The sequence below is a fragment of the Ixodes scapularis genome, unplaced genomic scaffold (genome assembly GCF_016920785.2).
Source record: "Ixodes scapularis isolate PalLabHiFi unplaced genomic scaffold, ASM1692078v2 PGA_scaffold13__105_contigs__length_92229423, whole genome shotgun sequence".
Lineage (NCBI taxonomy): Eukaryota > Metazoa > Arthropoda > Arachnida > Ixodida > Ixodidae > Ixodes > Ixodes scapularis.
Window position 1 is genome coordinate 76,798,671 of NW_024609839.1, and position 13,125 is coordinate 76,811,795.

Sequence of the window (13,125 nt, forward strand, 5' to 3'; positions counted from 1 at the left end):
GAATGTGACGTCACGACACCACGTGATGTCATAGTGTTACATGACAAGAAGTCATGATGTCATGTGATGGGGTCACACAAAGATGGTTCCACCGACGACAGTCGTCATGTAATGTTGTGCCGCCGTCGAAGCTATGCAAAAACACTATGAGATGGTCCTACGAATGGTGCTGCATCCAGAACGGGGCGTCCCACCTTTGCTGATGGCTGCACGCCGCCAATGAGGGCGTGGATGGGGTTGGGACGGAGTGGGTCCCGGCTGGTCGGAGTCTGGGGGGTCAGGGGGGTCACGGGGGTCAACGGGCAGCTCCTCTCACGACACTCCAGGCAGTTGCGCACCGCCGCTGTGCACACTGCGGGCGACCAGGAAGACCGCCACGGTCAAGGTCGGCGTCGAGGATCGGCGGCGCCCATTACCCATGCCAGGGGCTTTCAAACTTTCTAATCTCTAGAAGGTCTTACCTGCCCCGACATTGATGCAATAAAGCGGTTCAGGAGCCTACAAAGTTTTCAAAGTGCAATGCACATACCAGGAAGTGAATGCGAAAGTGTTCCAGAAGCCAGGACTCATTATGATGAAACAAACTACACCGACTTTACACAATATAACCATTTAATCAAACGATTAAATGGTTGTATTTGTTACATAAAGTCGTTGCAGTTTGTTTCATTGTATTAGGGAGTGCTCACAGTTAGGCATTGATGGGTGGCTTATGTCCGCTAAAATGGCGCTTAAATTCGGAAAACACTTTGCTTAAGGGCCGGGATGGTTGAGAAAATTTCGGAGCTCGGGGAACCCGCAAGGTTGACCCCTGTGTTCCCAGGAACCCAGCCTGTGGACCCACGACTTAAGCCGCAAAATACCAAGAAAGCACCCACCCCAAATCGGTAGATAATGTATTTTCCAGTGTATAGTTCGCACTTAGTGCCTAGTTCAAACGTAAAAATGATCATATGCGGAACACCTTGACAAATGCCTTCTGTATTAGCTCGCAGAAGCTTGTATTATTTACTAAAGTCAACATTAATATACTCCGTTATTAATAAAAAAAACCTTCACTCTGACCCCTTCACTTGTCTACTTTGGGTTTCTCTTTTGGCTTCCTCAACGTTTTGCCGTCTCTTTATGGCTTCGTTACGGTGTCATGCGGGCATGCGGGTTAAGGGGATGTGTGTGGCATTTTCCAAGGGTCATGCTAACGCATTCCCTAAGGATCCACCAATGGATCTTCCTTTATTTTTTTTCCCGGCGAAGCGGACTCGCTGAGCATGCTTCGCACGCAGACCCGCGCCGGCTTGCCGCTTCTTACGCCGCCTTTCGGCCAGCCGAGCTAGGCGCTGCTTCCAATCCCCTGTCTCGTTCACCCGCCTTGCACGCTTAACAGCAGCATCCTCTGCCTGACGCTGCTTTCGCTGTTCACCGGTTTCCCGCGCAGGCATCGGCCTCCGCCCGGTGACGTCACATCCCTCTCGCCTTTGTCCTTAACTCCTCTCCTCCTCTCTGTGCTGTGAGCTTCCCTTTCCACTGTTATGTTCGCAGACGAACGGTGTCAACCTTTCGCTGCCAATTTAGGTACTAACACTTACGCATTAAAAACCACTAATTTTAAAGATTTTGTCCGCTAAACTTGCATGCAATAATTTAGCACCAGAGTGGAGATATGTGGAGTGCAAGTTCATCCGCTTCCTTCCGTAGGGATTTCCCCGACGTCAGAATGCCGAGCTCTGGTTGGTTCACTCGGTGTTCTGACATCGGGACGACCCCTGCACAAGAAGTGGACAAACTTGCACTCCGCACAAAACACTATAATATTCAGACCGCTTGTCGTCGCTCTTAAGCATAGGTGCAACCAGAGCAACTGACTAGAAATGCTACACAAACAGAACAGAAAAACATCCCAACTTAGAGCGAATTCTGGAAATGGTACACTTCCTTCTCAGAATAAACAACATGGCAGAGACGTCACTTCAACCATACCATCAGAGCTGCATCACCGAGCGCTAGGTTTCACACGGCCAGAATCCAATGAAAACTGGAACCTTTGAAACAAACGCTTTCGAGTACCCCCCCCCCTTTTTTTTCGTTCTGTCCTTCCAGCTCCCATTGACCGATTCCTCGCTGCAAAGCAGCAAACAGCCATTGGGACACACACATCTGCTATCCGCCGAAAAAGAGATGCCCGAATCATGGATGCAGATCCGCTATCTGTGAGTCTGCTATCCGCGAAACTTTATGGCAAATTGCTAGCCAATTGTGTTGCACACGTAAAACGTTCTAACATCACAAGTTTGGCGATGCTCCGAATTGCCAGATGCCTAAGTTCACGAAGCTCTTGATCAAGTAGTTTAACGCATACCATGTGAACACTTGATAATAGTTCCTAGAATGAGGCGAATGTAGTACTACCTCTAATCGGGCTGATAAACCTGGCGATCTTCCAGAGCCTTCCACACTCTCAAGCTCCTTTCCCTCAATGCACACAGGTGGTCCAGCTCCTCCTCGCCTACCTCACCCCTCCCCTAACTACCCCTCTGGTCACACGACCTCCCCGTTAACCAATCAGCTTCGAGCACCCCACTCCTCCCCTCCCACCCGTCAACCAATCAGTGTTGAGCCTCGTGGCCACACCTTTATCTGGGCTTCACAAAATGCCGAACACCTAGCCAGAGAATGTTTCACGTTAACAGGTAGACATACAGGTCCCACCAGCTAATGAGGCGGCCATTGCTCGATCAAATGCGACAACGGTGGCAGAGAAGACGTGAGCGGGCCCTCACCCAGTCTGAGGCACTGCCTCAGGATCCCTCCGCTGGACATGTTCTTCTCCGCTTCCAGGTCAGAAAAGCTCAGCGAGGACGCAAAGACGAGCACGTCCGTCATGTACACCAGCCGCTGGAGGAAGGCCACCGCCACCTCGATCGCCATGCCCTGGGTCGGCTCTATCACGTCCAGTTCGTGCTGCAAGGGGCGTCAACAACGCGTCATTTGACTGCCAATGAAGTCGAGCCGACGGTGAACCCTGGACCCGTGGCAGACACACCGAGAGATCGAGGTGCTCACCGGTGCTATGACAGAGTCCTCGAGAAAAACAGAAAGCACTTTAAAGGCAGAAAACAAAACGGAAACGTGCCTGGGTTGACGAGGAGACTGAACTGAAAGGAGCACTTGGTCCGGCTCGTTTTGTGCAGAGATCGGTGCTTACCCAACGCGAGGCCCATGGACTGGAATCTTATGTCAAGTTCCTCGATCAAGTGCGAGGCAGACTGGACGCGAGTGCTGCGTCAACGTTCCACTGGTACTTGCGTTCAATTGGTGTCTCGGTGAATTGAATGTGCGCCCCGGCCTAATGCTGACGCAGTGTTCGGCTACGTCAGCTGAGCATTGCGTTGGAAACACAAATGAATAGTTTGTGCTGTCTTGACCACATTGGTTTAGCTCTAAACTTAAGGCCCGTTCACACTCTTGCGACTGCTTGCGACCTCTTAAACCTGGGTTCCTTAAAACTTCTTAAACCAGAGAACACACTGGCGCTATCTATTGGGAAGCAGTGTAAACTCGGCGGTCCGGCATATTTTTTTTTTATTTCTCGCGCAATATCCTTTTTTTTTTTGGCTCGAAAAACTTTTGTCAATGTTATAAACGAGCCTTTCTATGGGTATTACGCACATTTGACCTCGGAAATCCCGCAAAACCTTCGCTTTTGTGAAATGCAGTTCTAGGGTCACCGCATAGATGGCGCCACAATGTCAGTGTGTTCCCTCATTCTAGAAACATTTAAGAAGTTGTAAGAAATCTCGTCTCTCTCAGTCGTACTCGGTCGCAAGAGTGTGAACGGGCCTTTAGCTGCTGGTGGCACGACAGTTGAACCAATAGCTTTGTACACGGAATAGTGTGTTAGTACTACTGACCTTTACGCAACTTTTATTTATTCCGCATATATTGTTTTATTTTTTCTCACGTGGGCTGGCTTAGACAGTTAATTTACAATCAGTCTTTCTCTCTTTTTTTTTTTTTCTTTCTTCTTCTTTATTACCCTTTGCCAGGCACAAAGTAGAAAACAAGTATCACTAAGACCAGCCGTCTCTTTCACCTTCCTCCACGAGTCAACTGTTGGTTCGAAGAGAAATGCCGGACACCGAAACGTCTTTCAAACTCCAACATCACGACGCACGATCAAAAAACAAAGGGTAGGCATCTAGCCAAACTAAAGACTGCCACCTACGTTTGGGGAAGTTGCCGAAGCAAGCAGAGGCAAAAGTCCTCCGCACGCAATGATGATGTTGTCTGCTAGCTGGGAGATGAGGTGCACCGTGTTGATGACGAAGATGGCGTTCTCACCGCTGTTCACAAAGTCGATCACAGTCTTGGTATTGTGGCTGTAAAGACAAGACCACGAAATTGCCGAACGAAATCACCGGCAATCTGGTCGGTAAAAACCCCGCATGAAACACCGTAAATACACAAAGTAGAAATTGTGCACAGAGTAGACTATCATGAATTTTCAGAATAGGTGATAAGTACGACCTTCCGAGACAGGATATATTTTCATATTTTTTTAATACTTGTACCATGAAAAAGTGACCACACCATACTACCGTATTTACACGACTGCAGGTTCACCTATCTTTTAATTTATGAAAATCTAAAGTGGGGGGTCGACTTATAATCGAACCAAAGCATCCACTGCCGACAAGGACGAAACAATTGCGATATCAAGAACACCTCGGCTTCTTAGGAGTTCAGCCGGCTGAACCCGTTGCATTGCGCCATTCTGTGCACTCATAAAGCAAGTTCCATTCTCTTGTTTTTAATCTGAGTGAACGAGTATCACAGCGACATGTGATAACTTTAAATATTTAGAAGTTGCAATATCGGCAGATATAACATGGAAACTACATATTGAAATTTTACGTACTATGGCTAGAAAAAAATTATGGTTCTTAAAACGAAGCCTCGAGAACGCCACGAGCGAGGTGAAGCTGACCACTTACAACACTCTTATACGCCCCACCCTAAAATATGCTTGCGCTGTATGGGACCTTTACTAAAAGAACCAGACTGATAGATTAGAGAAACTTCAAAGGCAGGGGGCTCGCTTCATTCTGCCCCGGTATAGTCGCCTCGACTTGTTTACTAGTATACTTGAACGGCTTAACTTCCTCCTCTGTACATTAGATGACAAATTGCCAGATTAAAGTTTCTTTTCATGCTCTCACGAAACTTACTCAATGTGGACACTTCTCGGTTTCAAAAATCATGTGTGACGACAGCAGTGCGGGGGGGGGGTACACAACAGGTCCCTTCAAATACCGCAAATTAATATTGATACCTATAAGTACTCTTTTTTTTGTTAGGACAGCAGACGCAGCAGCTACCTACACCTTGTATAAGTTCCAGTGGTATACAGTCAAACCCGTTTATAACGAACAGCAGGAAACGCTACGATCAGTTCGATATAGCAAGTAATTCGATATATCAAAAAACGTTTACAACGAACTTCTGTGATGCGTTCGTTGTAAGGCGAGAGCTTCTCTTTGTATCTCATCTCTCCGCTTCCGCGCCTTGTAAAAAACGCCAATTTTTTTTTTTTTTTTTTTAATGCACGCAGATTTTGTTTTTTTTTAGCTTTTTTCCCTTTTGAATGCTTCTCTTCACTGAATTTTGTTTGCGGCTTGAGCTTTTGACATTTTCTTTCTTTTCTACTTTTTTTGGGGGGCGGATGGGACAGGCTAGAAAACGATTGTTTGCGCGTTTTTGGAAGCCTTCACGGGAGAAAAAGTTTGAAATAGCCAATGTGTTGTTCGTTATAAAAAGTACTTTTTACATGCATTTTTATTTAAATTTTCCGTGAGCTTGATACAGACAATAATTCGCTGTACGTGGGTTCCATCTAAACGGGTTTTACTGTAGTGCTAAGGCTATGGGCCCACACCCATAGATCCGACAGGTTCTTTTGGTCGAGCAGATGAGATGTATTCTAAGGCCAGATGCTCGCACAAGGCAAGCGAAGTACATGAAGCTTCGGCCCGGTGCTCGCAGCATTCTCAAAATTGCCAACAAAAACAGCCCACGTCGACAGATAAAGCTCATCGAGTTTGGCGGGCCCAAGTGGCAAATTGGTGCTCTCACCTGCGCCAGACTTGGATGTCCGTCTCCAGGGAGAAGAGGAGGTCAGACAGTAGCCGCTGGTGGATGGGAGACCAGCGGAACTCGGGGATTCGGAACGGCGGCCGCGAGGGGCCCGCGCTGAACAGCTGCCTCCCCGCCGACGCGGAGCCTGAAGTGGTCCCGGGCGCCATCTCCACAGACTTGGGTCGCGTCGGCGCGAGCACCGCTTTCTCGACGGTTGTCTGCGACGCACTCCTCGCGCGGCGAACCACGCCCGCTTCTTGGGCTCCCTCCTCCGATGCAGATTCCGCCATTGGCGCCGTGGTGCTGAACCCGAGGTCGGCCATGTGCCTTCGCTCTATCTCCACCTGTAGTGAGTCGATCGATCGATTGATTGCCAGTTCATTAATCAACAGTCTATCTATAAATCAACAATTTATCTAGAAATCAACATTTCATCTATCAACAGTCTATCCATCCACAGTCTGTCTATTCAGAGCCTGTCTATCGACAATCTGTCTATGAACCGACAGCTTATCTGTTAATCAACAGTCTATCTATCAATCGACACTGTATCGGTCAATCAAAGCTTTATTAATCAACTGCTTGTCTTTATAGATGCCCAATAGATAATAGTCTGTCAGGTTTTATAGATTCCTGACAAAAAAATATAGGTTTATTGAAATACAAAGGTTTACCAAGCTTAATGGTGCTGGCTTGCTACATGATTGCCTGATAAATCAATCCATCAAGTGAAGATTCACCGATTCATCACAAGGCGGGCTTGTTTTACTGCACACAAACCATTCTTCATCCAATAATATGACATTAGTATGGCAACAACAGTTTTTATTTAGTGGTCCTGCTGGCCTTTATATTTCTTGCTTTAAAACTGACAAGTTCTTGCTGAATCATAAGACAGGCAAGATCTTCGTTATCCCAGGTCTAATTCCTGCATGCCTCATCTCTAACTCTGCCGTCTTTCATTTCTCTGTAATGAAATATCTATTCAGCCCGCTAAGCTAGAACAAAATGCTTGTTACATTACTCCTCCTTCGTCCTAAAAATGAATTCGTCCTAAAAATGAAATGCTGGGAGCAGGACAAGAAAGAAAGCCAAGTGGGAAATGTTAAAGGTTGCCAGCCTTGGAGGTATTCCATAGGCTCAACCCCATCTTTTCATTCTGGCCACAACTGCCCATCACCAAGATCCTAACTCTCACCTGGGCCTCAATCGTGCTGATCCCGCCAATCTCCACGGCAGCCTCCTCCTCCGCATCGCTCTCCGAAATCACGGCAGCATCCCCGCTGGCCTCCGCATTCAAGAGGTTTGTCTGCTCGATGGTTCGCTTTGCTTCCAGGCGATCATCCCCATCGTCTTCGTTCCCGTCTTCAATGGCGTCCAAAGACGACGGCTCTTCCTTCTCTGCGACGGCAGTCGCCACGACAACACCCTCTTGCGGAAGAGGGTCGTCGGCAGGTGGCGGAAGCGGGACGTCCAATTCCTCGGTTGGGTTTACAATGGACGGAAGGTGGCTGCCCATCGGTTCACTCGACAGCTTCTCCGGACTCTGGGCAGGGCTCGCCACTTCCCGCGTGCTGCTTGTTTCGTCCGCACTCTCAACAGATGCCGGCGAGTCAGAAGGTCCCTCCACGGGAGACGCGCTCTTCGTCCGCGACTCGCTTTCTTCCGTCTCGTCCCGTGCGACAGAATTGACCTCGGTGCTCCCCTCCTCTGCTTTCTGTTCGGGTCGTTCTTGCAGAGGAGGTTCGGTAGAGTCGGCCTTATCGGCGTGACCGCCGTGATCGGAGACGATCGCGGCGTCATCCGCGGCGTCCTCCGGAAGAGCGGCTTCTTCCGAGGCCTCGCTGCCGTCGTCACCCTGAGCGTCTTCGAAGACCTCGCACTCCGCGGAACCCTCGCCCACGGCCAGCTCTTCTCTCTCTGCCGAGACGCTGTCTGTCGACGCTGATTGGTCGTCCTTATTGCTATCCGACATCTCCGCCGCATCTGGAATGCATTCCCTCTTGGCATCACCCTCCTCTCCAATTACACCCTCCATCCTCCCGACGTCTGCGTCTTCGACGGGAGACTCCGCGGGTTCGCCGGGCAACTTCTCGTCTGCGTCTTCTCGAGCCGCCTCTTCAGCAGCGTGGGCCTTCGTCGGATCTGTGGGATGGGGGACCACGTCCGGCGACGCACCCTGTTCTCCGCCGGACAGGTCCGAAACCGGGGAGCTGCCGTCCGCCGGTGGAAGTGACGGCCTCTTCTCTTCCGACAAAGACTTGGTGGACTCTTGGACTGGTATCACGTCTGGACAGACGACTGCTGGGCCTGGCAACGCGGCTCCTGTGACATCCGAGCTCTCGACAACAACTGGGACAACCTGGGAGGCAGACGAGTTTAACCAATGAGGCCTTGACGGCGGCGACAAAGTGCAGCAAACCAGTGGCGTAGCCAGGAATTTTTTTCCTGGGGCGGGGGGGGGGCTGAGGTGGTTAAGATGTCCATGACTTCGGGTGCGGAGGGGAGGAGGGGGGGTGAAAATGCAAGTGTATTTTATAGGGTCGGCTGGCTTTCGAGGGGGGCTGAAACCCCACAAGCCTCCCCCCTGGCTATGCCGTTGCACCAGACGGAGAGAACATAAATGCTTCGCATGAAGCCACTAACGCAAAATGTGTCATAAAACTGCGTCGACCTGCGTCAACTTAGGATCTGTTGTGTCTGTTTTGCCCCTTAGGGTTTTAGTTAGGAATGGCGATTATTCGGTTATTACGAATAGCCCATCGAATTCTGTTCTATTCAGCATTTGCTTCAAATAGAATTTAAGTATTCGACAATATTAAATTATTCTACCTTTCCGAATACTCTGGCTTGGATATTCAGGTGGCAAAAGCTTCCTACCATTTTGTGCTCCCAAACTCGGTACACTTGAAATTAACAGTTACAGTACTAGCTCCTAATACCAAATAAGGGCAAATATAAAACTATACTTTAAACATATCTTGGGGTATTCGTTGCTTGTACTATTCGATTCGAAATTATTTGGCCAAAATCACAATTCGCTTCGAATTCGATTCGGATCCAAAATCATCTATTCGCCCATGCCTAGTTTTAGGGCAATTTGTGAGGGACTGAGACACAAACAGACGACGCATTCTGCGCTAACTGGCTTTACACAAAGTATCAAGTTAACTTGCAATCTCTTCTTACTCTCTCTTTCTAGGGTCGTAGTAAACTATGAGGTGTTTGTATCCCATCCTCTTCCCAGGCGCCATGTTTTGCGGCCAGATATCGCAAATAGGACTTTTATAAGGCCTCTCCGGTAGCACAGGGTTACAGTGGCCTAGTCAAGTATGCTGCTGGGCTAGTGGGTACATAATTAGGTACAAATAAAATAGCACAGAAAGAAACAAGGACAAGAGAGTAGACAGAACCGGTCAGCTAGCACCCCGTCCTGTCTACTCGTTTGTCTCCATCTCTTTTACGCTATTTCATTTTGTACGTACTGATGCAGAGTTCGTTGGTTCTATTCCCATCAAGTGACGAAGGGATTTTTTGCTGAGGAAATGCGACCATGGCGTCACGTCTTTCATTAGACCCTTTAAAGATGCTCTAGACTTCAAAGTCAGCCCTAACATACATTCTGCATTAAAAAACCGGGCTAGTTGAGCACATGTTTGTCACACGTGTCCTCTTTTGCCCCTCCTTTTCTGAAGAACAGGCACTCACGTCTTCCGAGGGAACCGGGTCGGGGACCTGGCTCGGCGTGGACGGCACAATGGACGGGAACGTCACGTTGCCCCTCTCCTCCTCCTCCTCCTCCTCCCCCCTCTCCCCCTCCCGGACCTGGACGATGTCCGGTCGGGGCGGGGCCTCCCGGGACGGCTGGCTGGCGCACTCCTGCTCCGGCGGCGGGCACCGGTCCAGGCCCGAGATGGTGCTAATGGGCCGCTGGCGGCGCACCGCCGGATCTGTGATGTGGTCCACCCGTCGCTGGTCGAAGTGCTCGTACATCTGGGCAAAGTGCAGCTTGTACTCCTCCAGAGACACCTGCGGTGGAGAGTAGACCGATTGATTTAGTGATGTATACACTACCAGTCAATTGAATCCATCAAGTCAATCTACAAAAATGGTGATTGTAACCTTGTTACAAACCACCACCCAACATCCCTGACAAGTGTAGTATCCAAGCTACTGGAACATATATTTTCCCACACACTATCTCACCTCGAAAATAACAATTCCTTTTTCGGGAAACAGCATGGTTTTCGTAAAGGGTTCGCGTGTGAATCGCAACTAGTAGAGTTTACTGATGACATTCACATAAACGTGAACCATTACACTCAAACCGATGCCACCTTCTTGAGTTTCTCTAAAATATTCAACTGCATTCCTCATTGTCGACTACTTGCTAAGCTCTCCTCACTCCACATCGACTCGCTCACTCTCTCTTGAATACGTAACTTCCTATACTACGTCGCCAATATACAATTTACGAGAACTACCAGTCCAGCATGTCAGACGTGATCTCTGGCGTACCGACAAGCTTGCGCCACGCACCCCCATAAAAATACAAAAGATCGCAATAGGGACGCCTTCAATCCAATGTCTCAATAGAGAGTTTTGGAATAGGGGGCCCCAAAAGATCAGAGCTCCTAAGCAGTAGGGGCTCACCACTGTGCACGCCCCGAATCCAAACTGTGTTTTGGGTTTCGGGTGGGCGCTCGCCCCTAATGCAAAAATTCAGAAATAGCGTGGGCCCCTATTTGCTTCGGGCCGGATTGCGTCGGAGAAACTTCGTCGAGGTTGCTGCCGTATTAGCCACATTCATTTGCCAGTGAATGACGCAGCCGGCTTTCGCTTTGCTTTATCTCGCTCAAATCACAAAGAATGAAAAGTGAGCTTGTCCCATTTTAAAGATTGTCTTCAGATTTTGGCCGTTCCTAAGCCTAAAGAAACGCGGTAATCTTTGACATGGCAACGTCTTACTAGTCCGAGACTCCGAGCGGATTTTCTTGGCTCGATCGGTTGAGCATTCATGGCATGTTACCTGTAGCTTAAAAAAAAGTATTCCAAGGCGTCCAAGACACTCCAGCTCAGATCTAAATAAAGCAGCTGCTCGCAGAGTACGCTTTCACATGTTCGTCTTGGTTTCAGCATAATTAAATTACAAAATTCTTTGGCGACAGACGTTCAATGCGGCACACGAACACCAAAAACAATTTGAGAACGAGCGCCAAATTATGGCGCTACACGGATTGGATTGTTTTGGCTGAAAACAGCTAACAATGTCTATACTGATTTTAGATTGTCCTTTATTTTAGCTGGAACGATTTGGTTTTACCTAACTATTATTTGTAAACAAAAAGCATCTGTTAAACGCATATGTCTTACATTTTTTAATATTTTTATTATTTGATTATTACGCTTGTTAGCCACATTGGCGCTGCAAGCGGGACACTCAAGCGAGCCGCGATGAGTCGCGAAAACCCTATTTTACGAGCTTGTGATGGCAAACTTGTTGCATTTGGATCCCCCAATTTCTTAGGGGCACACAAACGTTGGGGCTTCCTATTCGAAAACTCTCTAATGTTCACAATACAAAAACATTGCACGACTATCCCACGAGATGCATTTAGACAGCGTAAACTGCGCAACTTATTCAATGATATGACAATGACGATCGACTGGCAATGCGTCGATCGTGCGTCACACAATGATCCGATATTGAAATGAGGTTGTGTAGATTAAGAGTCTATACATTCTTGATAAATAAATGATTTTAAGGTCATAATGCGTCTTCCCGCCAAATGTAGCGGGGAAGCTGGTTACGGGAAGTGGCTAGGAGCCAGTCGTATACTGTCGAGATCGGTTATAACGAAGTCAATGGGAATCGGAAATCACTTCGCTATATCTGCTATTTCGTTATAATCGACTTTCATTATAACGAAGTGCAAAAGGAAATGGGGAAACCGTGATCGCTTCGCTGTAGCCGCTATTTCGTTATAACCGACTTCGTTAAAACCGGTCTCGACAGTAGTGCGTTCTGCGCCATAAAACAGAGCGGAAGAGCTGAAGGCCAACCTTGGAATGCACGATGGCGAGTGTGTCGACCCAGACGCGCCAGCCGCCGTACTCGTACTTGATGGCGTGGTGAAGCAGCATTCGGAACAGGGCGTACACCATGTCCGAGATTTTCTGCTCCTCCGCGTTGCACGGGTGGATGTAGGCCATGGCCACCAGCCACTCTTGCCACACCGACATCTGGAGCACCGTCCTGGAAGTGTAGCGAGAGTCAGGTGGCACTACTGTGCCAGCGAAAGGAAGCAGCAGGCAGCTGGGACAACCTCTAATAAGTCTTGCGTTCCGGGAAAAAATCTTTTGTCGAATTAAGACCGTCATATTCTGAGAGATGGCCCACCCCAGTCTTCTGGATTGTTAATGCGATAGCACTATTAAGCTACTCATCGCAGATTTCTGTCTATCTGGTATCTGGCCTCCCAATAGGTAGTTGGTATATGCAGTAGACCCTTTCAGCTCAGTGTGCTTGCACCCCAACTCACTGCGCATATACAGACTGGCAGTACGCACTGGTTCACATTCGCCCCTTCTTCGAAGGACCTGACGACCTTGACGTCATCCTAGAAGTCGTCCTCAACGTCGTCTTTGACGTCATACGCAAAACGTCCTCGACGCTGTCCCTGAGGTCATCCTAGAGGTCGTCCATGAGATCAACCTTCAGGTCACCCTAGAGGTCGTCCTCGAGGTTGTCCTAGATGTCGTCCTCTAGGACATGGTCCTTAAAGGGATACTGAACCGATATCTGAACTTTTCAAAATAAGCCCCGGACGAGCTGCCCGGGACGTTACTATACCTAAAAATCAAGACCATACCAAGGGATGGTGATCGGATTATTATATTTCTTTGATTGAAGAACCGCGTTCGAGCAATCCGGCGGCCGGAAGCCGCCGGTGCGATTGACGCCACCGCGGAGGAGCCCTAGCGGAACTGACG

The 13,125-nt window shown here is 48.7% G+C and overlaps 1 protein-coding gene across 1 annotated transcript in view; it reads right to left on the minus strand.

Annotated features, from left to right (window-relative positions):
• LOC8050748 (neurobeachin) overlaps nt 1–13,125 on the minus strand; it is a 334,808-nt gene that overhangs the window by 164,176 nt on the left and 157,507 nt on the right. The window contains exons 22-28 of the mRNA XM_042289974.1: nt 12,196–12,388; nt 9,841–10,161; nt 7,331–8,494; nt 6,130–6,476; nt 4,223–4,376; nt 2,778–2,958; nt 195–352 (exon numbers count right to left, since the gene is read on the minus strand). Of these exons, the coding sequence (XP_042145908.1) occupies nt 195–352; nt 2,778–2,958; nt 4,223–4,376; nt 6,130–6,476; nt 7,331–8,494; nt 9,841–10,161; nt 12,196–12,388 (2,518 nt within the window). The remainder of the gene's footprint in view (nt 1–194; nt 353–2,777; nt 2,959–4,222; nt 4,377–6,129; nt 6,477–7,330; nt 8,495–9,840; nt 10,162–12,195; nt 12,389–13,125) is intronic.